The sequence below is a fragment of the Elephas maximus genome, chromosome 10 (assembly GCF_024166365.1).
Source record: "Elephas maximus indicus isolate mEleMax1 chromosome 10, mEleMax1 primary haplotype, whole genome shotgun sequence".
Taxonomy (NCBI): Eukaryota; Metazoa; Chordata; class Mammalia; order Proboscidea; family Elephantidae; genus Elephas; species Elephas maximus.
The window spans coordinates 106,753,919-106,780,738 of NC_064828.1; the positions used below are offsets into that span (position 1 = coordinate 106,753,919).

The 26,820-nt window shown below is 43.9% G+C and overlaps 2 protein-coding genes across 4 annotated transcripts; one reads left to right on the forward strand and one right to left on the reverse strand.

The window, feature by feature from the left end:
* Window positions 1-10,319: 10,319 nt before the first annotated feature.
* Window positions 10,320-12,773, reverse strand: MOAP1 (modulator of apoptosis 1). 2 transcript variants are annotated; one of them, XM_049898870.1, is made up of 2 exons: window positions 12,406-12,773; window positions 10,320-12,180 (listed from the first exon to the last, which is right to left on the reverse strand). In XM_049898870.1, the coding sequence occupies exon 2, from the start codon at window positions 12,054-12,056 to the stop codon at window positions 10,995-10,997; it is 1,062 nt and encodes a 353-aa protein (XP_049754827.1). In that variant the 5' UTR covers window positions 12,057-12,180; window positions 12,406-12,773; the 3' UTR covers window positions 10,320-10,994. The 2 variants fall into 2 exon arrangements, with proteins under 2 accessions (XP_049754827.1, XP_049754828.1); XM_049898871.1 differs by having other exon boundaries at window positions 12,708-12,769.
* Window positions 12,774-12,778: 5 nt separating this feature from the next.
* Window positions 12,779-14,728, forward strand: LYSET (lysosomal enzyme trafficking factor). 2 transcript variants are annotated; one of them, XM_049898872.1, is made up of 3 exons: window positions 12,826-12,876; window positions 13,156-13,304; window positions 13,931-14,728. In XM_049898872.1, exons 2-3 carry the CDS (start codon window positions 13,207-13,209, stop codon window positions 14,340-14,342), a joined length of 510 nt encoding a protein of 169 aa, XP_049754829.1. In that variant the 5' UTR covers window positions 12,826-12,876; window positions 13,156-13,206; the 3' UTR covers window positions 14,343-14,728. The 2 variants fall into 2 exon arrangements, with proteins under 2 accessions (XP_049754830.1, XP_049754829.1); XM_049898873.1 differs by lacking the exon at window positions 13,156-13,304 and having other exon boundaries at window positions 12,779-12,876.
* The last annotated feature ends 12,092 nt before the right edge of the window (window positions 14,729-26,820 follow it).

The following is a 26,820-nucleotide window of genomic DNA, read 5'->3' on the forward strand; positions in this document are numbered from 1 at the left end:
ACCCACATACTCCTCGTACAATGTACTTAAGTGGGGTCCATGTTCCTTCCTCAAATCTGCGTGGGGAAGGGTCTGGGACTGCCCCGTCAGTGACGAGTGAAGTACAGCAGAAATGATGCTATATGACTTCTGAGGCTCGATCATAAAAAAGATACAGCTTTCACCTGGCTCTCTCTCTCGGGACACTTGTCCTTGGAACCCAGCCACCATGTTGTGAAGAAGCCCAGGCTGCATGGAAAGTCCTGGCAGAAAAAATCCTATGTGTTCTGGCAGATAGCCCCACTTAGGCCCCGAGATGACTCCAGATCACTCACCAGACAAGAGAGCAAATGAGCGACCCTTCAGATGATCCCAGCCCCCACCCCCTCAGAGTCTTCTAGCTGAGGCCCAGGCATCGCGCAGCGGAGACGAGTCATCTCTACTGAGCCTTGTCTTAATTCCTTACCCATAGAAACTGTGAGCAATAATAAGTGATTATTATTATTTAAGGAACCCTGGTGGTTAAGCACTTAGCTGCTAACTAGAAAGTTGGTAGTTCGAACTCACCCAGCAGCTTCGCAGAAGAAAGACCCAGTAATTTGTTCCCATAAAGATGACAACCTAGGAAACCCTATGGGGCAGTTCTACTCTATCATGTGGGGTTGCTATGAGTCACAAATAGACTCGACAACACATAATAATAGATATTATAGCCATGAAATAAGAATAGAAAGCTAACAAAAATGGAATTGTGAATGAAACATTATGAATGAATGCTAGGAAAGTAAAGAAATAGCTGAAAATTCAAAATTCGGTGGAAAGGCTGGAAGGAGCTGAGGAAATCTCTTATCATGTCTCAAGGCCTTTGATTGGACCACACACTCACCCCTGAACCAATCACTACAACCAGGAAGGATGTGACTTGCTGATTCATTCAGGCGTACGTCATCTATCTACCCTGAACTATGGCTACACCACTGTGGAGGGGATCCCCAAGCAAAAACTGGGGCTCTTGCTGGGAGAAGGGAGAATGTGCACTGGGGAGGCAGCCTGGGTAACCTGCACATTCCTTTAGTTGCTCAGTTCTCAGCTCAGCTCAAATGGGGGTCAGCCTGTTAGAGAAGAAGCCTGAGTCTTCTGAGTATCCCAGGCTGGGCCTTCTCCTCACCCAGGTTGAGTCCCTCCCAGCAGCCAGGATGGCACATCTACTCCCAAGGGAGAAGTTGCTTAAACCCTGTTTCGCTTAATGCGTTACAAATTACTAATAAAAAAGAGAATGGGGTTGGCCTCTTGGAGTTTATTTTTCATAGTTTGTTTGATTTTCTTTATTTAATAATCTGTAAATATTACACAAGTAGGAAGTATTCACTGGACAAAAACAGTTCATTACTTAAAAAAATGGATAAAATTGCCCATAATTCTGCTACCCAAAGATAACTACTGTTATCTGTGTACGTCGTCAAACAGTAAAACCATGCACTGTATTAAAATAAAAGCAAAGAGTTATTGAAGGAAGAATACAGTTCGAACTGGGGAAACATACAGCTCGTAAAGTGGGATTGGATGCTGCTAGGAGTTACAGGCATCCAGGCAATATTTATGTTGTTAAATCAGGAATTAACGGTACAATATTCTGATCGGTTTACTAGCGATCTGTAAAAGTCAAAGTTGGATTAACAAAAGTGGGGGCTTTACAATGATTGGTGAACACAACATAGGTGGGTTTACATGATGGGTTTAAAAAGTCTTTGTCAATTAGTTACTACTTGATAATATGGATGTAATTAAAGACATACATGCTCGCAAGGGGGTCACAAAACAGTCACGAAATGAATACATGATAGATTTTCTGAGAACATGGTAAAGATTAACTTGCTGTGGGCACAGTTCTTTCAAGAAAGTCTTAAAAAGAGTTTCCATAACCTCCTTTTTCCCTCCCTCATGGTTGCCATGAGACATTCTTCACCTTGGATAAAACATTCCCTTACATCCAAGGTTAAGACCGCACAAAGTTTTAACTACCGCTAAGGCGAAAGCGGAAACCCTGATGGTGGAGAGGTTGAGAGCTACGGCTGCTAAAGGCAAAAGCAGAAGTCACCAAAATGGAGTCAGGCCCAAACCTGAAGCAGCCTCCTCGGATATTCCAGGTACCTCTATTTTAAAAGCCCTTATGCAATGTTTTTGCAGATGTTCTTAATTCAAGTATATTTATATGTATCTGTAAACACAAAAATGAGATTGTTCTGTAAATGTCCTTGCACTCTTTTTTCAATCAAGAGTAAGTTGTAAACCTATTTGTACACCAAAAAATATCCTTCTATTAGATTGATGGAAATCCTGGTGGCATAGTACTTAAGTGCTACAGCTGCTAACCAAAAGGTCAGCAGTTCAAATCCACCAAGCACTCCTTGGAAACCCTATGGGGCAGTTCTACTCTGTCCTTTAGGGTCACTATAAGTTAGAATCGACTCAACAGCAATGAGTTCTGGTTTTTTTATGTAGAAGCTGAGCATATGCTGGTTATAAAACCTAAGAGGACCTTTAGAATGGGCCAGGAACAGGCCTGTATTTATTACTATGATAGGCGAAAGAGTTAAATTAGTGACGAGACAGGAAATTTTTTTCTTCTTCTTTTAACTGGATTCTAACAGAGGAATGTTGTCATTTACAGGTAAAAATATAAAGAAGTAACAAGTAGATAGGTTCATTGTATGGATTGTTGTTGTTAGGTGCCATTGAGTTGGTTTGGACTCATAGCAACCTTAGGTACAACGGAATGAAACACTGCCTGGTCCTGATCATCCCCACAATCATGGTTATGCTTGAGCCTATTCTTGCGGCCACTGTGTCAGTCCATCTCATTGAGGGTCTTCCTCTTTTCTGCTGACCCTCCACTTTACCAAGCATGATATCCTTCTCCAGGGACTAGTCCCTCCTGATAACATGTCCAAAGTATGTGAGATGAAGTCTCGTCATCCTTACTTCATCTTTATCAGTAGGCAGCCTCTAAGAGGCTCTCCCGTTCCCATCTGCTGGGATTCACAGGCTTGTGGCAGATCCTTCCCTTGAGTAGGCCTGGGCTTACCGACTTGCTTGTAATGAATACAATATGGCAAAAGTAGTGGGATATCACCTTTGAGATGCTATAAAAAAAGCCTGTGCCTTCTGTCTTAGGGTCTTGGGTATTCTCAGCTTGCTCTTGGGCCACTCTCTCTTGGACTGCTTGCTTTGGGGGAAATTACGCCATGTTATGAAGCAGCCCTGCAGAGAGGCCCACATGGGTGAACTTGGAAGAGGATCCTCCTCTGTGGACCCCGAGATGACTGCAGCTCTGGCGACACCTTGTTTGCAGTCTGTAAGAGACCCTAAGCTAGAACCACCAGCAAAGTGTCTCCCAGATTCCTGATCCATGGAAACTGTGAGATAATAACTGTTTGTAGTTTTCTGCCACTAAGTTTTGGGGTAATCTGCTAGGCAGCAATATAAAAAATGAATACAACAGCTATTTATTAAGTACTTACTATGTGACAGATGGAAACCCTGGTGGCGTAGTGGTTAAGTGCTATGGCTGCTAACCAAGAGGTTGGCAGTTCGAATCCGCCAGGCGCTCCTTGGAAACTCTATGGGCAGTTCTACTCTGTCCTGTAGGGTCACTATGAGTCGGAATCGACTCGACGGCAGCGGGTTTGGTTTTTTTTTTTATGTGACATGTGGGGGCAGTGGCGGTTCAGTGGTGGAAGCTTCACCTTCCGTGCTGGGTTTGATTCCCGGCCAACGCGCCTCATGCCCAGCTACCAGCAGTCCGTTAGAGGAGGCCTGTGCGTTGCTGTGATGCTGAACAGGTGTCAGCGGAGCTTCCAGACTAAGACAGACTAGGAAGAAAGGCCTGGTGACCTACTTCTGAAAATCAGCCAATTAAAGCTGGGCTACTGGAGGGCCCAGGGACCAAGACCTTCAGGTTCCCTCCAGTCTCATTCAGACCATCAAGTCTGGTCTTCCATAAGAATTTGAAATCCGCATCCCACTGTTCTCCTGCTCTGTCACGGATTCACTGTAGTGTTCCCTGTCAGGGCAGTCATTGCTGGTAGCCAGGCACCACCTAGTTCTTCCGGTCTCGGTCTGATGTAGTCTCTGGTTTATGTGGCCCTTTCCGTCTCTTGGGGTCATCTTTACCTTGGTTCTTTGGTGTTCTTCATTCTCCTTTGCTCCAGGTAAGTTGAGACCAATTGATGCATCTTAGATGGCCGCTTGCTAGCGTTGAAGACCCCAGACGCCACTCACCGAAGTGGGATGCAGAATGTTTTAATATATTTTCTTATGCCAATTGACCTAGATGTCCCCTGAAACCATGGTCCCCAGGCTCCCATCCCTGCTACTTGGGCCTTCAAAGCATTCGGCTGCATTCAGGAAAACTCTTCGCTTTAGAACCAGGATACTCTTGGAGGTTGTCTGGAGCCGTGGTGAAGGGTACTGGCTCTGGAACAAGATAGATCTTTGTAGCTTTCTAGTCATGTGGCTCTGGGCAATCCACTTTACCTAGCCAATCGTCTATTTCCTTATTTGAAATGAGGGGATAGCCTATCTCTACAAGAGTTATGGTCAGAATTAAAGGAGGTAACATTTGTAAAGCGTTTAGCGCCATGTCTGGCACACAGAAGAGTTTAACAAATGATAGCTATTACTGTCATATATAGGGAGTCTCAGAGTGCAAGCCATTTGTGACCAGCTGCTAACCTAAAGGTTGGCAGTCCAAACTCACCCAGAAGGAACTGCTTCTGAAAAGATTACAGCCTAGAAAACCCTATGGAGCAGTTCTATTCTGTAACACGTGGGGTTGCACGAGTTGGGGACCAACTCAATGGTAGCAAACAACTACAATTATTATATATTAGAGCCTTCCTAGTTTCTTAACAAATATTTATTACCTTCCAAGTATGAAACACTATGCTGGGCGTAGGTGGGGACGTAATATACTTTGACATCAAGGGGAGCATAGACTTTAGTTAAGGAATTGGAAAGCGTATGGTTCAAGATGTCCTGATGATATCTGGGAACAAGTTATGGGCCAAATATTAGGCATGTTAAGAACTGAGAGTCAACTTATAAATTAAAGATATTCAAATAAAGGTATCTAGGAGAATTCTTTGAGTCACAGAGTTTTAGACATAAAGGGGACTGTAGATTTTGTGGGCAAGTACTCTTAGGTCGAAGAGAAATAAAGTAACTTAGCTCAGGTCACAGAACAAGACAGAGGCAGGCTCAGGTTTGGTTCAAGTTTGAGCTCTGCCACTAACTAGCTCTGTGTCCTTGAGCAAGGCACCCATCTTCTCCAAGCCTCCCTTTCTTCTTCTGTAAAATTCTATTATTTTAGGCCCCAGTCTTCTGACTCCCAACCCACCTTTCAGGGTGGCGACTCACAGCCTACAGCCCTACTGTACACTGAGTTTAATATTTAATATTCAGGCCCAGTTTATATGGCAATCCCCGTGGACATTAAGAAAACCAACACTTGCAAAGGCAGATGAGTTGGCTAGTGGCAGAGGCAGGAGAGCTCCTGGGAAACCCAAGGTAGCTAAGTAGTACTTTGGACCTAAATTTCATTCTCTTTCCAATAAGAGGCTTTCAGAAGTTGAGCCCTAAAACCATGTGGTTTCCAATCTTGTGGGAAACTCTGGCTGGAAGTGAAGTGTGGAATCACTACGGATGTTCCCACCTGTAGAGGCTGGGATTGGTCCATTTGCCAAGACCAGGACTCTGACTAGCTGTTCAGAAGATTCTAGCAGCGTCATAGGAGGGATCAGTCCCTGGAGAAGAACATCATGCTTGGTAAAGTAGAGGGTCAGCGAAAAAGAGGAAGACCCTCATCGAGATGGATCGACAGTGGCCACAACAATGGGCTCAGATATAACGATCTGAGGACGGCGTAGGTCCCGGGAGTGTACTGTTGTACATAGGGTCGCCGTGAGTCGGAGTGACTCCACGGCATCTAACGATAACACGAAGTAGCGTCATGAACCTACAGAGGAAGCCGCTGTCCCAGATTGACTTAACTATTTTTCCACACAAAAGCTTGAGAATTTTCCAGTGTGTGAAGGGCCAGGTATGACACCACTTAAACAAAAACAAAAACAAAAAAAACTTAGCGAGAAAAAAATCCTTCTCTGCTTTGGCCAGGCTGGGGTTTATTGTGAGTGTTCAGCGCCACCTAGTGGTGTTTAGACGACTAGCCATGGCTCGGAACCCTGGTGGTACAGTGGTCAAGCGTTAACGCTGCTAACCAAAAGGTACAGCAGTTTGAATCCATCAGCTGCTCCTTGGAAATCCTGTGAGGCAGTTCTGCTCTGTACTATAGGGTCGCTATGAGTTGGAATCGACTTGATATCAATGGGTTTGGTTTGATTTAGGAAGGGCAGAGGAGCCCTGGTGGCACAGTGGTTAAGAGCTGTGGCTACTAACCAGAAGGTTTGCAGTTCAAATCCACCAGCCACTCACTGGAAACCCTGTTGAGCAGTTCTCTACCCTAGAGCGTTGCCACGAGTCAGAATCAACTCGATGGCAATAGGTTTGGTTTTCGTTAGGAAGGGCAGAGCTCCAGTTACCCACTCCCTAATTAATGACTTATTTCACTGGTTGGCATTCCAGGTCATTAGCTATTTGTGTATTTATTTATTGCAATGGTCTTTTTACTTTAAGAGTAGTGTTAGATTTACAGAAAGGGTGCAAAGACAGTACAGAAGTTCTTGTATACGCCTTACCCAGTTTTCCCTATCGTTATCTTACATTGCCGTGGTATACTGTCGCCTATGAGAAACCAAAGCTGACACATCATTATTATCTAAACTCCAGACTATATTTGGATTTCACTTTTGCACTAACATCCTTCATCTGTTCCAAGATCCCTTCCAGGAAACCACACCGCATTTAGTCGGCATGTCTCCTTAGGCTCCTCTGGTCTATTTCTCTGTCTTCCCTTGTTTTTCACCATCTTGACAGCTTTGAGGAGAGCTGGTCAGGTGTTTTGTAGACTGTCCCTCCATTTAGTTTTATCTGGTGTTTTTGTCAAGACTAGGTGTAGGTTATGGGTTTGGGGGAACTATACCACAGAGGAGAATTGCCCGTCTCATCACATCTCAGGGTCACATGCAATTAATGTCACCTATCGCTGATGTTAACTTTGATCACCTGGCCAAGGTAGTATTTGATCACCTGGCCAAGGTAGTACCTGCCATGTTTTTCCACTGAAAAGTTTCCATTTTCCCTGTTTCTATACTCTTTTCTTTGGAAGAAAGGCACTAAGTGCAGCCCACATGTAAGGGGGCATTATCTACAGAAATTACTTAGAATTCTTCTGTAAGGAAGATTAGCCTCTTTTCTCACATTTATTTATTCAAATCATTTATTCATATCAACTTGTGGGTATTTATTTTATATTTTGGCCATTGTGAGCCCTTTCAGGCTGGCTCCTGTGTCCCTTTGACATGCCACATTCTTTTTTTTTTTTTTTTTTGAGCATCTCCTTTGCATATTTATTTTTCATTTAAAAAATAACATTTAGGGAACTAAAGAAAACTAAATTACTCTGAAAATCCCATCACCTCTCACCGAAAACACAATAAAGTTTTATTTAAAAAAAAAAATCCCATGACCTCAACCTAACCAGTTAGCACTGTAACGTGTCCTCCTGATGTTTTAGAAACATAGCTATTTAAAGAACATACACATTTTTCTTTTACTACATGATTTCATAAACAGAACGGCCACTTTTTACAATTACGTAGTGTTTGCCAGACACATGTCAGAACGCATTTAAGAAAAGCTCTCTAGTCAGACGATCTGCTCTTGCCACTGAGTCTTTCTGAGCCTCAAATATCTTATCTATAAAACGGGGGAAATAAAAGCATGTTTCTCACAGGCTTCTGTGAGGATTAAAGGAGGCAGCATAAGCTAGAGATTAAGAGCAAAGACTCTGGAAATAGATTCTCTGAGTACAAATCCTGGCCTGCCCCTTGTTAGCTGTGAAACCCTGGGTGAGTTACTTAACTCCTCTGTGCCTCAGTTTCCTTCTCTGTGGATGTGGAAAATAAAAGGACTTACCTCTCAGTATTGGAGGAGCAAATGAGCTCAGTGGTGCTCAGTGCCTGGTCCACGGCAAGCCTTCAACGTCCGTGATTATTGACTCTGAAAAGACCTCCAAAAAAAAACTAAACCCAGTGCCGTCGATTCCAACTCATAGCGACCCTATAGGACTGAGTAGAACTGCCCCATACAGTTTCCAAGGAGCGGCTGGTGGATTTGAACTGCTGACCCGTTGGTTAGCAGCTGTAGCACTTAACCACTATGACACCAGGGTTTCCCCCAGGGCAGAGATAATAATTTAAACTTAACTATACAGTTGTTTTTTTTGTATACAGTAGGAAAGAAGCCCTGGTGGCGTAGTGGTTAAGAGCTTTAGCTGGTAACCAAAAGGTCAGCAGTTCAAATCCACCAGGGGCTCCTTGGAAACTCTATGGGGCAGTTCTGCTCTGTCTTATAGGGTTGCTATGGGTCGGAATCGACTCAACGGCAGCGGGTTTGGATTCTTTTTATATACTGTTTGCTTATAACATAGAAAAGGTGCAGCATTTATGAACGCCTACGCGTGCGCACACACAGATGGAAAGGTGGTTAGTACCTCTTCCCACCATTTACGAGGCGGCAAATGCAACGACCCGTGTGGAAGTACTCCACGTGCTCTCCACGACTACACAAACATAAACAAGGTCAGGATGACACCTTTTACTTCATTCAGAGTCCACATCTCATCTAGTGCTTAGCTTTCCATTGTGGGAGAACTTGTGGGAACTTGTATGGAAACCATGACATTTAGTCATAACAGAAACATTATACTTTGTCTTTGAATCCCAAACTGAAGGTGTACATCCCAAATTTGGCCCTTTTGGATATTTTTATTAAAGATAGACTTTATCCTACCTTTCAGCAATTTTCAAATTTTTTCATTCTGTGACTTCCATTCATTTTCTTAGGGACCAATCACTAACCCATGCCCTTTCTCCCTCCACCCCCAGCTGGCCCCTACATCTTATAGGTTCTTATATTCCCCACTGCTAAGTGTCTAAGGCCCGAGTGGCACAAATGGTTAAGTGCTCAACTACTAACCTAAAGGGTGGCATTTCAAACCCACCCAATGGTGCCACAAAAGAAAGGCCTGGCAATCTGCTCTGTAAAGATTCTTGTTCTGTGCCCTTGAGTTGATTCTGACTCATAATGACCCTACAGGAGGGAGAAGAACTGCCCCATGGGGTTTCCTAGGCTGTAATCTTTACAAGCATGTTGCCAGGTCTTTTCTCCCACAGAGTGTCCGATGGGTTCCAATCGCCAACTTTCAGTTAGCAGGTGAGCACTAAACCATTGCACCACCAAGGGCTCCTTCTGTAAAGATTATAGCCAAGAAAACCCTATGGAGCAGCTCTAACACATGGGGTTGCCATGAGTCGGAATCCACTTGCCAGGAACGGATTTAATAGTGTCCAGTTTGCAGTAGGGCTGTGATGCAGAATGACACACTACATGCTAATGCATACATGATGTACATTTATGAACTGCGGTAACACCTCCCTGCTGCCCTTGTGAGGCTGTTGAGATATAGATACCCTGATGGTTGCTTCTCCATTGTTCTTGGCAGTGGGAAGAATATGGGCGTTGTAGTAAGGCCGAGGATAGAATTCTGGCCCTGCCACTTCTAGTTGTTTCACCTTGGACAAATTTTTCTTAACCTTTCTGTGCCCATTTCCACAAGTGTGAAACTGAGTTTTTCTACAATGCAGGATTTTTCAGAGGATTAAATGAGAAAATATATAGAAAAATATTTAGCTTTTCTAACAGAGGCATGCACTACTTTGTGTACAAGGAGCCCTGGCAGCGCAATGGTTAAGCACTCGGCTGCTAACCAAAAGGTTGGTGGTTGGAACCCACCAGTCACTCAGTGGGAGAAAAAAATCTGGTGATCTGCTCCCGTGAAGACTTCAGCCTAGGAAACCCTATAGGACAGTTCTACTCTGTCATATAGACTTGCTATGAGCCAGGACTGACTCAATGGCACACAAGGACAATTTGTGTAGTTTTGTTTCATTCCATTGTTTCACTGCTTCAGTAGCAGGTCCCTCCAGCAATTTCACTTAGTAAAGCACTTCCTACCCTGTGGGAACCAAGAGAAGAGAGTCCAGAGGGACGAAGACTGTATAACCTCAGTGGTTTTCATATTTAAGCTTTTGGGACCATTTGTTCAAATGAAACCTCTCTTGAAACCCTAATGTAAGTAGAACAGATAAAAGAAGTCACTTCATTAGCATTCCTTTATTTTATAAATTCACATGTATAATATCTATTAAAACGACATTCAGGACATGTACACCGTTCAACGCATATCAGACACCTAGGGCTAGAGGTGGCAGCTGCAAACTTTTCAGCCTCAGCATGTAATTCCGCTTTTTGATTGCACAGAATCAATAAAATTCTGATTCATGCACAAAATATTTAATATCTTAACCACTGTTCATGATTTCATGGTAAATATAAGAGACAATACACATCTAAAAACGACCTACGATACCATATTATCCCATCTGACATGCTACGTTTGCTCCCGTCATTACACAAACTGACATCTCAGCAAGCTCTTCTGCTCAGCCCATGTCCCTGAGCTGTGCCTGCAACCTCAGAGCACTGCATACATGTAGTGATGCACCCTTCTGTACGGTTTTATATAAAACATCACAGGTGTGAACTTAAATATATAAATACCAGTGCAAAATTCCATTTTTTCTAGTCAAGGACACACTTAGGAGACATTAAGTAGGCACAGAAATGACAAAGGTTTTATACTGAGCACTGTGCAAGGATGAGTTACTTGGCGGCACAAGGCCGGGGGTTGGTTCAGATCTAACTCTGGTGAGTACGGGCTGCTGTACCTTCATGCTCTGCTCACTGTCAGATATCCCCTTCTGGTTTCCTAAGACTCAGGTGAAATTCCCCTCTAGTCCTGCCTGAAGAAGGGCCTCCTCCTCCTCCTCAGCTGCTGCTTCTTCCTTTATCAGTGTCAGTAACTGCAATAAGCCAGGTGCCGGGCCGTCCTCCGGCAGGTCAAGCCTCCTCCGAAGGGTTCTGTCGTCTGCCCCGGCAAGGATTTGGTCTAGGCGGGCCTGATTCGCAACTTCTTTCTCGATTGTTCCCCTCTCTACCAGTTTCTGTAATAAAGGCTCCAGCCTTAGGATATAGGCAGATAACTTTTCTTCAGCCTTCTGATAAGTGGTTAGAAATTTGACCTGCAGCTCCCTAGGATTATCGATAACCCCAAATACCTGCTCAAGTGCCTGTAGGCATTCAGGGACCGTAATGAAAGGATTGTTTATCTTGAGGACACGAATGACATCAAATGCTGGGCCTCTAAGGCACTCTAGCAATCGTCTTCTTTTCTCTGCATCTGACACCTGCCATGTCTTCATCATATGAGTAGTATGAAACAGCCAGGAATCAAATCCTTCTTCTCCAGGTTCTGGAGGATCGCTGCCTGAGAACACTTTCAGCTTTCTGTATTGCAGATATTGCAGGGCCGGCTGAAGGGCCTCATCTAATGCCTCTGCCAACATAGGGGCCCCCACGTGTGGGACTAGGTTTTGGTCTAGGTCAAAAGGGTCGTTTCCATACCCAAGAGCGCTGGTAAACTCAGCCACTGTCAGACCCTCTCCCTCTAAGAATTCATTTAATCTGTTTAAAAATTCATTATCTGGGTCAGGGGGCTTAAAGATCACTCGCCAGGCACCGCCCTTCCCTGGTATCTCCTTAGGGACCACAGCAAGACTAGTCTCCTCAGTAAGTCCTACAAGGGCTACAACCCTGTTCTCTTCCCTCCTGAACATTCTCCCAAGTAGTCGGTACTGGCCCAGGGACGCTAACCCTGCCTGCAGAGCCTCCTGGATTTCCGCCTCGTTACAGGTCAGGGGGATGCCGGCAATCAACAGAGCTTTCCGAGGGTTCATGTCCATTCCCCTGCACCAGTCTTCCAAGAGCCTCAGTGTCATGGTGCCCAAGATACAGAGGTTTAAATTCTAATTGGACCGGCGGGGCGCAGATGCCCACCGCGATTCGCAGTAGTCCTCCGCGGTCCCCCAGCTATGTCACGTCAACGTCCCGAGTTCCAGCAGCCTGTGAGGACAAAGCAGTTGAGTTAGCTAACTGGGTCAAGGTCCCAGGCCGCACAGCAGGACGCGAAAGGCCCCGCGGATCCTCCACCCCCGGCGACGCCGAGAGCGGCCACCCAGGCCTCCGCGCTCCGCAGCGGCAGCCATGTGACCTCGCCTCCCGGCCTCGGGCGCCCCCAGCGGACCCCGGGGCCCGCGGAGCCGCTCGCAGGGCCCGCTTCCCGCCCACCTTTATCTAGTGGCCGACGCCTGCGTCCAGCTGCCGGGGCTCGGGGTGCCCAGGGCCGGCTCCCAAGCCTCCAGGCCTGAGGAGCGGGTCAGCGACCTCTCCTCGGCTCGGACGGAGACTGGACGGAGAGCGAGGCTCTAAAGGGCGACGGCGAGGGATGCAGGGCCACCTAGTCTCTCCGGTACTCTGCCGCGGGAGTGACTGGGCGATCGAGCGCGAGCGAGGCCCGCCAGGCCCGGACGGGGGCCCCCTGAAGGCACAGGCTGTCACCGGCGACAACACGACCACCCCCGGCACCCCACCTAGATCTGTCTGGACGCTCTCAGAGCAGCGGCGCCGCGGCCCGAGGCGCTCTGACGTCTAGGGGGCGGGCCTTCCGGGGCGGGGCGAGCGCACTTCCGGCCCGAGCCGGAAGCCCCGACTGCGGCGGCCTCCGGTACGGCGGGCGGGCGGGCCACCCGGGACAGGAAGGTGAGAGCCCGGAGCTGCCCCGCTTTGCTTGCTCTGCCGGTGGCCACTGCTGGGCGCGGAGCTCCCGGCTGCGGGGCGGCGAGGCCCCGGCCTGGTGCCGCCTGCGCCGCCCTGGTCGCGGCCGGCTGGCGCTGCCGCACGGCAGGGGGCGGGGCCGGCTGCTGGGGAGGCCCTGGTGGCGCCGGCGCCTGCTGGCCGGGCCGGGTGACAGGCTGGCCCCGTCCCCGCGCGAGCGGCCCCAGTCACGCTGGACTTAGTCACTGTTAGCTTGTTCTCCAGGCTGGCCGAGCTCACCCTTCTCTGAGGCGGGTGACCCATGGGAGTTCTCTTATGGTGGCTCTCCCTGAAATGCCCAAGCCGCCTGCCTACTCAGAGCTGAGTGACTCTTTAACGCTTGCCGTGGGGACAGGAAGATTTTCAGGACCACTGTAAGTGTTTCAGAGTGACTGTTCTTAGTTGGGGGCTCCGGCTTTGGTTTGACTCGTAAAACCGAGTTTTCACGTCTAAAGGGATACTGTGAAGTCAGAAAGTACTTGAATCGTAAAGAGTGAAATGCTGCGTGGGGAATTTAACTCCAGCTAATTCCTGAGGACCTGTATTGGACTTGCTTAAGCACAGGGTGGTGATTTACTCTGTGGGATTCGTATAAAAAGCAGAACTCGGTATATACAGAAACCAGTGGTTTTTACTTGCTCATGACTATTACATAAAATAACCTGTAAGTTGTTTACATTTCTCAGTAAATGTAAATCTACTTATTTTAAACCTTAAATGTGTTAAGTCTTGTATTTTAAAACTCATTGGAGGGAAAAAGCTCACTGGAAATAAAGCCAGTGTATTTGGAATTGCTGCTATGATAACAATACTAGGCCCAACTAGTGGTTAAGAGCTCCGCGGCTAACCAAAAGGTCGGCAGTTCGAATCCACCATCTGCTCCTTGGAAACCCTATGGGGCAGTTCTGCTCTGTCCTATAGGGTAGCTATGAGTCAAATCAACTCAGTGGCAATGGGTTTGGTTTTTTGGTTTTAACTTTTTTTTTTTTTTAATTTCAAGGCACAGAGCATGGAGAATGATGAACTTCCGTCAGCGGATGGGATGGATTGGAGTGGGATTGTATCTATTAGCAAGTGCAGCGGCATTTTACTATGTTTTTGAAATCAGTGAGACTTATAACAGGCTGGCCTTGGAACACATTCAGCAGCACCCTGAGGAACCACTTGAAGGAACCACATGGACACACTCCTTGAAAGTTCGGTTACTTTCCCTGCCTTTTTGGTTATGGACAATTATTTTTCTGATACCTTACCTACAGATGTTTTTGTTCCTCTATTCTTGTACAAGAGCTGACCCGAAAACGGTGGGCTACTGTATCATCCCAATATGCCTGGCAGTTATTTGCAATCGCCACCAGGCATTTGTCAAGGCTTCTAATCAGATCAGCAGACTACAACTGATTGACACATAAAACAGTCATGGTTTTCTCCTTACTGATTACCAAACTGCCAGCACCGTCTGGAGTCTGATCACAAGACTGCAGTTCCTTCACAGTTCTCCGGAAGTTGTGGTCGGGCAGGGGCTTTTTAAAAAGCGTGACTGGGGGGCTATCTTCATCTGAATTATACTGAATTTTTAGCTAAAGCCTGAGATACTACAAAATCATGTTGATGATGTCAGATTTTGGAAGTAATATCGTGTATTTTATTTGCATTCTTTAGAAACTTGAATAAGCACCTGAACTCATATTTTTATTCTACTGTGTAACATAGTGGTGATTCAATATTTTTCCTCTGGGGAAAAAAAAACGAATGAATATAAACATTTCCATTGTGTTAAATGTAAAAATGTCCAAACATGGTCATAAAATTTAAATTTTATACAACTACTTGGCTTGCTTTAAAATTCTTTAAAACACCAATGCATCCTGTGATAACTAAGCCAGCTGTTTATGCCTGCTTTCTGTCAGCTTATGAGGAATTTGTATGATTATTTTAGTGCTTGCCATCTTGACAAGCAGAATTTGTACTTCTTGGTAAGGGCTAGCTATGTCATTATTAATGGTCTGTTTTTTTAAAAAAATGGACTAAGAGACTAAATGTTTGAAAGTCTGGAAATAATTTACATGTAGAAGAGGAGAAAAAGTTTTGTCCATGAAAATATCAGAGGAAATGTAGTCCAGTCTCTAGCAGATGCTATGTTAGGTGCCATCCAGTCAATTCCAACTCACAGTGACACCACATTGACAGCATAGAACCATCCCATAGGGCTTTGGCATAGGGATTTCTAGGTTGTGGTCTTTACAGGAGCAGATCTCCAAGTCTTTCTCCTGTGGAACTGCTGGGCGGGCTCTAAGCCACCCTTTCAGTTAACTGAACTCTTAAACTGTAGTGCCACCAGGACTCCTTCAGGATGCTTAATGCCCCTCTAAAAGATACTATCAAGTCATTGTCCCTTCCGGTCCCCCCCCCCCCGCCCCCGGCTCAAGGTCAGGGTTGAGCTGTTGAATTGCTAATATAGTTTAGAAAGAAAAAAGTCTTCAGACAGTAGGTCAGTTGCATAAAGATGTGATCCTGGTACCTCCTTTGCAGTCACACCACCTCTTGTCTGGTACCAATACAGATAACTAAAAATTGAAGTTTAGATTTTAGGAGTTCTTTTTTTTCTGGATGAGACCAAGATGTATCTTTATATAGTAATGTCATTAATAGAGGAGAGAGGTTTTATGCTGATAGATTTTAAGAATAATTATAACTGCTTTTTTGTGTGTGCGTGCTTACTTGTTAGGCCTTGTTCTGAGAGCTTTACATGAATTAACTCAGTCCTCACAACACGCCGGTTGTTGTTAGGTGCTTAGGGGCTGTAGAGTCAGTTCCGACTCATAGCAACCCTATGTACAACAGAATGAAGTGCTTTCCGGTCCTGTGAAGTGCTGCCTGGTCCTGCGAAGTGCTGCCTGGTCCTGCTCCATCCTCACAATCATTGCTGTGTTTGAGCCCATTGTTGTATCAGTCCATCTCCTTGAGGGTCTTCCTTTTTTTTCAGCCAACCGTCTACTTCACAAGCATGATGTCCTGGAGATAGCAGTTACCCAGATTTTACAGATAAGGAGACTGAGGCAGAGAAGCTCAGTAACTTGCCCAAGGTCACACAGTAAGGAGCAGAGCCAGAGTTAATAACCAGGCATTCTGAGGCCTTTGTTCTTAACCACTGAACCACAGCACTTCTCACAAACGACAGATGTTCAGTACTAGGTACTGTCTGCCCAGCTGTGCCACAGAAGGGAAATGGCAATATTACTGAGAAAGTTCTTTCTCGATTTGTATATGAGCTACTGAAAGTCTGAAAATTTTCTAGCAACTTCAACCTTAACACTGCATCTGATTTGACCAGGATAGAAGGCGGAACATCCCTGGGGCAAGGTTTTACTTGAAAGATAAAGCAGATGCCTTTGTAACTCAAAAGCAGCACAAACAGATCTTTCTCCAGTTAATCTCATTTATCTCCCTTAGTACCTCCAAAGGTCTATTTACTGAAATGATAGAGCTTTTGATCCAATATATTGGATTTTCAAGCACCCGCAGCTGTTTGAAATACCTGTGTTTAGGTGAGGGTTGGATATTTGCTTATGTCTTTTGAGTACTTTCTCACAGTTTGCAGGATGCAAGTGCTGTTTTCTGAAAATTTACATTGATTCTTCACAACAATCATATGAGGCAGGTATTGTACTCTTAACTGGCCCCATTTTATAGCAGACAAAGTGAAACCTGAAGCACATAGGAATTCATAGCTCGCCTGTGATACATAATAAGTAGAAGAGCCAAGATTTGAACCCAGGATGTCCAGCTTCAGAGCCCCAGCCAGCTCTTTATCATTCCACTCTACTGCTTCTCAAAAAGGAGGAAAGGAGGTAGTAAAAGATGGCAGAGCAGTCAGATGCTTCATAGCATCCCTCTTAAAGACCTGAAAAAAACAAGCGAATTGGATATAGATGACAAGAATCTGAAGCATCAAAGACAAGGTGAAGAATCAGACAAAGCGCCAAGTGGAAGGACAGACAATACAGAAACAGCAGACATGGAGAATTATGGATCGCCAGTGCCCTGCTAGCCGTACCTGAACAGCCCGGCCATACTGACACAAAGCAAGCAGCTTTCCCAGCCGAAACCCCCATTACCTAGTGCAGCCAAGCAGGAATGACTGCCTACACAGCCGGAGCCAGCCAGGAGTGCTTCCTGCCCAGCAAAAGTCAACTGCGTGCACCCCACCCACTGTACCCACCGCAGCACCCTGTGCTGGAAGCCTGCAGGCCTGTAGGACACCCCCATCCTCTTTGCCCATGCCCCCTCCCCGCACACAATCATAGTCTGGCGGCACTCACCACTGCCCCACCCCCTAAGCCAGGAGCTCTTGGTCTGGATGCACCCACCCCTCTGCTCAACCACTCATGGCTAAAGCAAGGCAGGACTGCTTCCTACCCTGTGAAAGTTAAGTGCATGCATCCCACCCACTGCACCCACCCCAGCCCCCCTGCGTCAGAGGCCAGCAGGCTTGTGGGGCACCCCAACCCTTCTCGCCCAGCCCCGTGTCCTCGCACGTGATTGCAGTCCAGCGGCATTCACCACTACCCTGCTCCCTAAGCTGGGAGTCCAGTCTGGAGGTGCCCACCCCTTTGCTCAGCCAATCATGCCGGGGCCTACGGACTTGCAGCACCTCTTACTCCTTCTAGTCACCCCTGCCGGGGCCTGAAGGTCTGAGATGCCTCCTCCTTCTGGCCACCCACACAGGGGCCTGAGGGCTGGCAGTGCCTTCCACCCCTTCCAGCCACCTGTGCAAGGGACCTGAAGACTGATGGTGCCTCCTACCCACTTCAGCCACCCGAGCAGGGGATCAGAGGACTAGCAGTGTCTCCTACTCCCTATAGCCACCTGCACTGGTGGTCCAAGGACCGACCGCACAATCTACGATGTACTCTATGGACAAGGGCATGCTCTCCAAATGGGCACCTGTGGAGAGGGGACGTCCCCCCTGCCTTGTCCCATGCGTCACCATCCCCCACTGCAACTGAAAGCTTGTGTCTGCTCTGAACGCCCCTGTGTAGTCCTGCTTAACCAGGACCATCAGTGAGAGTTTCCACACCACCCACATGGTGATCAACCTGGGCACCCTCATCCCTTACCACCTGGAAAATGGCAGAGTGCACACGTAACACTCAACCCAGCAAACAGGGAGAAAGCCCCCTGCACCCATGGCCAGGTGACAAGCCAGACAGATACATCACCTCACCAGAGACACCAACTATATCCTCATCAGTCCCAAGACCAGCGAACAGAGACCCAAGCTCACACATCCACTCGCTGCCCCACTCACCTGGAGACAGGAGGTGAGAGTTTCAGTGCAGCTGGATTAGTGACCAGAGTAGCACACATGCCTAGTCTACCTGGATATATCAAAACGAAACAAAACAAAAATTCAGGATGCAGCAAACATATACTAAACAAATACAATAACTTCTTGTTGCTTTGGAGACAACAGATAACATCAAATCACCTAAAGGAGATCAAGATGGCTCCAGCAAGTGACCAAAATAAAGAACTAGAAAACCTTCCAGAGGAAGAAATGACAATGGGAACTACCTGAAAAAGAATTCAAAAGACTAATATACAGGGCTTTCCAAGAGATCAAGGAAGAGATGAAGGAAAACACAGACAAAGCCAAGGAAAACACAGACAAAATCAAGGAAAGTGCAGACAAAGCAATACAAGGTTTCAGAAAAAAAATACGAGAACAACCAAATAAATAGATGATTAGAAACCATACAAAAAGCAACCAGAAACCCAAAAGATTAACAATAAAACTTTAGATACAGATAACACAATAGAAGGATATAGGAGCAGAATTGAAACAATGGAAGAAAGAATCAGCAAAATTGAAGACAAATCACTTGACACCAATTTGTTTGAGGAAAAATCAGAGAAAAGAATGAAGAAAGCCTAAGAATTACGTGGTACACTATCAAGAGGAAAAACCTGTGCATGATTGAAGTTCCAGAACAGGGCAGGGACAATGGAAAACACAGAGAGAACTACTGAAGATTTGCTGGTAGAAAACTTCCCTATTATCATGGAAGACCATCCAAGAAGCTCAACAAACCCCATTTAGGAGAGACCCAAAAAAAAAGTCACCAAAACATATCATAATCAAACTTGCCAAAACCAAACATAAAGCAAATCTTGAGAGCAGCTAGGAAAAAATGAAAAGCCACCTACAAAGGGGAACCAATAAGACTAAGTTCTGATGACTCAGTGGAAACCATGCAGACAATAAGGTTAACGGATGACATACATAAAACCTTCAAGGAAAAAAATTGCCAGTAAAGAACTATATATCCAGCAAAATTGTCTCTCAAATACAATGGCAAAATTAGGTCATTGCTAGATAAACAGAAATTAAAGGAATTTGTAAAAAACAGTCCAAACTTACAAGAAATATTAAAAGGGAGTCCTTCAGATAGAGAACTAACAACATCAGGTAACAACCTGAGATTAGGACACAGGACAGATCAGCCAGATACCAACCCAGATAAAGAATTCTAAAAAATAAAACAGCTAAGATACTGAAAACAGGGAACCAGAGATGTAAATATGTAAATGACAACGTCAAAACAAGAGGGGACAAATGATGTAGTTATAGAACTTTCGTACAGAGAGGAAGTCAAGGCAATATCAAGAAATAAAAGACGGATTTAAACTTAGGAAGATAAAGGTAAGTTTTATAGTGACCACAAAGAAAGTTAACAAAACTACCCATCAAAATAAAAAAGAAGAAAATCATAAAAGACTCAGTAAACACAAAATCAACAATAAAATCTACAAACAAAAAGAAGTTAGCACAGAAAATAAACCATAACAAAGAACCTGTCAACACCACAAAAAAAATGAAAACAGTAAACTCATACTTATCAATAATCACACTGAATGTAAATGACTTAAATGCACTAGTACAGAAAGAGTAGCAGAATGGATAAAAACCCACAACCCATCAATATGTTTACAAGAGTCACACCTTAGACAAAAAGACATAAACTAAAACTCAAAGGATGGAAAAAAAATAAATCAAGCAAACAATAATCAAAAAATAGGAGTAGAAATATTAATCTCTGACAAAAGACACATTACAGCAAAATCCACCATAAAAGATAAGTAAGGACATTATATAATGATTAAAGGGACAATGCACCAGGAAGACATAACAATAATAAATATATACACACCCAATGACATGGTTCCAAAATACATAAAACAAACCCTAACGGCACTGAAAAGAGAAATAGGTAGTTCCACAATATACTGGGAGATTTGAAAACACTTTCAGTGAAGGACAGTATTATCTAGAAATAAACTCAACAAAGATACAGAACATCTAAATGCCACAATCAACTAGCTCAACCTCATAGGCATATACAAAGCAGTACAGCAGCAAAATATACATTATTTTCCACTGCACATAGAACATTCTCCAGAATAGACCACATTTTAGGCCACAAAGCAGCCTTAATGAAATCCAAAGCACTGAATAATACAAAGCATGTTCTCTGATCACAAAACCGTAAGAGTAGAAATCGGTAACAGGTCATAGCAAGGAAAAAAAAATCAAATACATGGAAACTGAGTAACGCCTTGCTTAAAAAGAACTGGGTAATAGAAGAAATCAAAGATAGAATTAAAAAAATTTCTAGAATCAAATGAGAGTGAAAATACATCTTACCAAAACCTTTGGGACACAGCAAAAGCAGTGCTCAGATGTCAATTTATAAATGCACACATGAAAAGAGAAGAAAAGGCAGAAATCAAAACATCAACCCTACAACTCAAACAAATAGCAAGCAAGCAGCAAAAGAAGTCCACTGTCACCAGAAGACAGGAAATAATAAAGATGAGAGCAGAAATAAATGAAATAGAGAACAGAAAAACTACAGAAAGAATCAACAAGAGCAGAAGTTGCTTCTTTGAAAGGATAAACAAAATTGACAAACCACTGGCCAACTGACAAAAGACAAGCAGGAGAGGAAGCAAATAACCTGAATAGGAAATGAGATGGGGGCATTATAACAGAACCAACTGAAATAAAAAGGATCATAACAAAATACTATGAAAAATTGTACTCCAATAAATTTGAAAACCTGGAGGAAATGGACAAATTTCCAGAAACACACTACCTACCTAAACTAACATAAATTGAGGTAGAAAAACTACATAGACTCATAACAAAACAAGAAATTGAAGGGGTAAAAAAAAAAACTCCTGGGAGATTGGAACTCCTGTGCAATGCTGGTGGGAATGCAGAATGGTCCAACCATTGTGGAAAACAATAAAGTACTCCCTTAAAAAGCTAGAGATAGAAACACCATACGATAAAGCAATTCCACTCCTAGGAATGTATCCTAGAGAAATAAGAGCCGTCACACAAATAGACATATGCACACCCATGTTCACTGCAGCAACATTCACAACAGCAAAAAGATGGAAACAACCTAAGTGCCCATCAACAGATGAATGGATAAACAAACTATGGTACACACACACAATGAAATACTACACAACGATAAAGAACAATGATGAATCTGCAAAACACCTCACTACATGGATGAATCTGAAAGGCATTATGCTGAGTAATATAAGTCAATCACAAAAGGACAAATACTGTATCAGACCACTTTCATAAAAACTCAAGAAAAGGTTTATATACAGAAAGAAACAATCTTTTATGGTTATGGGGGAGGGTAGGAATGGGTGAAAAACACTAAGCAGGTAGTAGATAAGCGGTAACTTTGGTGAAGGGTAAGACGGTACACAATACTAGGAAAGTCAGCACAACTTGAACAAGGCAAAGTCATAGAAGCTTCACAGACACATCCAAACTCCCTGTGGGACCTAATTACTGGACTGAGGGCTAGGGACCATGGTCTCGGGGGACAATTAGCTCAATTCGCATAACCCAGTAACCCAGTGCCATCGAACAGTTCATATAGAAAATGTTCTACATCAGACTGTAATAAGTAGCATCTGGGGTCTTAAAACCCTGCAAACAGCCATCTAAGACACATCTACTGTTCTCATCCCGGTTGGAGCAAAGGAGAATGAAGAAAACCAAAGACACAAGGGAAAGATTAGTCAAAAGGACTAATGGAACGCATCTACCACAACCTGTAACAGACTGAGTCCAGCATGACAGAGATCACAATAGAGAGTCCTGGACAGAGCAGGACACACACACACACACACACACACACACACACACACACACACACACACACACACACACACACACACACACACACACACACACACACACACACACACACACACACACACACACACACACACACACACACACACACACACACACACACACACACACACACACACACCCCCCCCCCCCCCCAGACTTGCTGGTCTGACAGACTGGAGAAACTCCAAGAGTATGGCCCCTGGACACCCTTTTAACTCAGGACTAAAGTCACTCCTGAAGTTCATCCTTCAACCGAGGATTAGACAGGTCTATAAGGCAAACAGTAACATTTGTGAGGAACATGCTTCGTAGTTCAGTCACGTATACAAGACTATATGAGCGCACCAGCCCAAAAGCAAAGACAAGAAGGCAGGAAGGGATGGGAAAACTAGATGAATGGAAACAGGGAACCCAGGGTGGAGAAGGGGAGAGTGTTGACACATCGTGGGGTTGACAACCAATGTCACAATACAATTTGTGCATTAATTGTTTAATGAGAAACTAATTTGCTCTGTAAACTTTGACCTAAAGCACAATTAAATGAAAGAGGCCTCATTCTACCTGATCTTAGCCACGGTAGTCAAAACAGCCACATACGGGTACAATGACAGATCAATGAAACAGAATTGAGAATCCAGATGTAAATCCACCCACCTATGGACAAGTGATCTCTGACAAAGGGCCAAAGTCCATTAAATGGGGAAAAGACAGTTTCTTCAACAAATGGTGCTAGCAAAGCTGGATGTTCTCTGTAAAAAAAATGAAACAGGATACATACCTCACAACACACACAAAAACTAATTCCAAATGGATCAAAGACCTAAATAAAACCTAAAGCTATAAAGATCATGAAGAAAATATAGGGACAGCGCTACGCCCTAATATATGGCATAAATAGAATACCAAACATAACTAAAAATGCAGAAAAAGCAGATGAACTAGATAAATGAGACCCCATAAAAATTAAACACTTATGCTTATCAAAAGACATCTTCAAAAGAGTAAAAAGAGAACCTACAGACTGGGAAAAAAATTTTGGCTACGACACATCTGACAAGGGTTTAATCTCAACGACAAAAAGACAATCCAATTTAAAAATGGGCAAAGGATATGAACAGACACTTCACCAAAGACGACACACAAACACATGAAGCAATGCTCGTGATTACTGGCCATTCCAAAAAAAAAGCCAAACCCAGTGCCGTCGAGTTGATTCTGACTCATAGCGACCCTATAGGACAGAGTAGATCTGCCCCATAGTTTCCAAGGAACGCCTCGCAGATTCGAACTGCCAACCCTTTGGTTAGCAGCCGTAGCTCTTAACCTCTACGCCACCAGGGTTTCCCATTGGCCATTAGAGAAATGCAAATCAAAACTACAATGAGATACCATCTCACCCCAAAATTACTGGCACTAATAAAAAAAAAAAAAAAAAACAGAAAATAACAAAAGTTGAAGAGGTTGTGGAGAGTTTGGAACTTTTATACACTGCTGGTGGGAATGTACAATGGCATGATCACTATGGAAAACAATATGGCACTTCCTTAAAAAGCTAGAAATAGAAATAATATATGACCCAGCAATCCTGCTCCTAGGTATATACCCTAAAGAAATAAGCGCCATGTCTTGAATAGATACATGCACACTCATGTTCACTGCAGCATTATTCACAATAGCAAAAAGATGGAAACAACCTAAGTGCCCATCAACAGATGAACGGATTAATAAACCATGTTACATACACACAATGGAATACTATGCATTGATAAAGAATAATGATCAATCTGTGAAATATCTCACAACGTGGATGAATTTGGAGGACATTATGCTGCAACATCACAATAAATGGAGAAAAGATTGAAGTTGTCAAGGATTTCATTTTACTTGGGTCCACAATCAAAACCCATGGAAGCAACAGCCAAGAAATCAAAAGATGCATTGCATTGGGCAAATCTGCTGTAAAAGACCTCTTAAAGTGTTGAAAAGCAAAGACGTCACCTTGAAGACTAAGGTGCACCTGACCCAAGCCATGGCATTTTCAATTGCATCATATGCATGCAAAAGCTGGACAATGAATAAGGAAGACTGAAGAAGAACTGACGCCTTTGAATTGTGGTGTTGGCGAAGAAAATTGAATATACCACGGACTGTTAAAAGAACGAACAAATCTGTCGTGGAAGAAGTACAACCAGAATGCTCCTTAGAAGCAAGGATGGTGAGACTACATCTTACATACTTTGGACATATTGTCAGGAAAGATCAGTCCCTGGAGGACATCATGCTTGGTAAAGTACAGAGTCAACAAAAAAGAGGAAGACCCTCAACGAGATGGATGCACACAGTGGCTACAACAATGGGCTCAAGCATAACAATGATTGTAGACATGGCGCAGGACCTGGCAGTGTTTTGTTCTGTTGTACACAGGGACGCTATGAGTCAGAACTGACTGAACGGCACCTAAGAACAACAATGTGCTGAGTGAAATAAGTCAGTCACAGAAGGACAAATATTGTATGAGACCACTATTATAAAGAAACAAGAAAAGGTTTACACATGGAAAAAAAATTTTGTAGATGATTATGAGGGACGGAAGGGAGAGGAAAAATTACCAAATACATAGAAGACGTGTTAATACTGATGAGGGGAAAGGCAATGCACAATATGGCGGAAGGCAGCAAAACATGACCAAGGCATGGGAAGACACTGAAAGGAATGCAAGAACAAAGGGCAACAACAGAAATTACTATAGCATAGACAATCCTGCAACGAACACTAATTTACAAATGCATAATAAGTACATAGATATGTCAAGTGGTATGGGAGGGTACAAGGGAACATACCCACCTGCAGATATACCGTTTGGTAGGGATATTTCTATATACTGTGTGTATATTAGTACAGACAATAGAGCACACAAGGGCCACAGTCAGGGCCACTTTTTAGACATAACCAAACACCTCGCAGGATGAAGTTTTTAGGCTTGAAGGTGAAAGACTATAGACTCGGGGGACATCTAGGTCAACTGGCACAACATAGTCCATAAAGACAAAGTTCTGCATCCTACTCGGTGAGTACCACCTGGGGTCTTATAAGCTTACGAGTGGCCAACCTAAGGTATAACTATTTGTCTCTTACCATCCGGAGCAAAAGAGGCTGAAGAAAACCAAATACCTACAGGAGCAATTAGTCCAAATGACTAAAGGACCACATGAACCTCAGCCTACATGACCCTGAGACCAGAAGGACTAGATGGTGCCCGGCTATCACTACCAACTGCTCTGGCTGAGATCACAACAGAGGGTCCCAAACAGAGTCTGAGAACAAAAAATGAAATTCACAAAAAAGACCAGACTTACTGGTCTGATAGAGACTGGAGGAACCCCCAAGACTATGGCCCTAAGACACCCTTCTGAACTGGAACTGAAGCCATTCCTGGAAACCATCCTTCACCCAAACAACCGACAGGCTCATAAAATAAACATAACACTTGAGAGTAACGTGCTCAACAGGGCGATCAATTACACAAGATCAAATGGGCAATGTCTGTCCAAAAGCAAAGATGAGAAAGCAGGAAGGGGTAGCAATTCAGAATGGAAGAAAATGGGGAACCTAGGATGGAAATGGGGGGAATGCTGGAACATTGTGGAGAATGAAACCAATGTCATGAATCGCTTTATGTACAAACTATCGAAGGGGAAACTAATTTGTTCCGTAAACTTTCACCTAACACATAATTTTTAAAAATTTAAAAAAAGAAAGAAAAATTTCTGAGTAGTTGCCTGTTTATTAGTCTTGAGGGAGTCATAGTTTGGAAATGATTTTAATAAAATAATTTCAATTGTTTGATGTAATGCAAGGTTTGTGAGTTTGCCACTTGCAAAGTAATAAGCAATTCCTTTCTATTTAAGTAAACTATCTCTTTTATACTTCAAATTCCAATATATCGGGATTTGGTAGGCAAATGTTAGGTCCATCTCTATCTTTAAAGATCATATTGCCTTGATAGTAGAAATATTAAATTAATTAGAGTAGGATTAATGCAGTGTTTCCGAATGTAATTACTAAGTTTCAGATTGTGGGGTTAATCTATTTCTTGGTTATTTAGGAAGGAATTACCCAAGTTGTGTATTCCCAATTTTATCTACTTTATGGCTATTAAATAGCTCAAAAGCACTCCTTTGGTTGGGTAAACAGGGAAAAGGGAATCAAACATATCTTGTTATCACCAAGACCTATTAGACTGAGGGGGCGGCTGAAATTGATGGATAGGAGATCTGTGTAGCAGACCATCACTTATTTTATTTTCATACTACACTACATAAAGCAGGGAACACAGAATTGGGTACCAAGGTGAATGGCGAGGACAACAGGTCCTTCAGAAATCTTAGGGAAGGGATAGGCATCCTAGGACCTAGAGCTACTAAATGGTATTTGCTTCCACATATGAGGAAAATAGAGCTGTATCCCACAATGATTTTCAATCATTTTATTTACAACTACACCTGAAAAGAGGTAAGACCTGCTAAACGGTTCTTCCTGCAACATGCCAGATATTTTCTCAAAAGTGCGAGTATAGGAAATAGATAACCGAACTGCAGAAAAAAACATCTAACTCATGAAGTTTTAGTACCACATTCATTTTCTGGTTTTAAAGATGC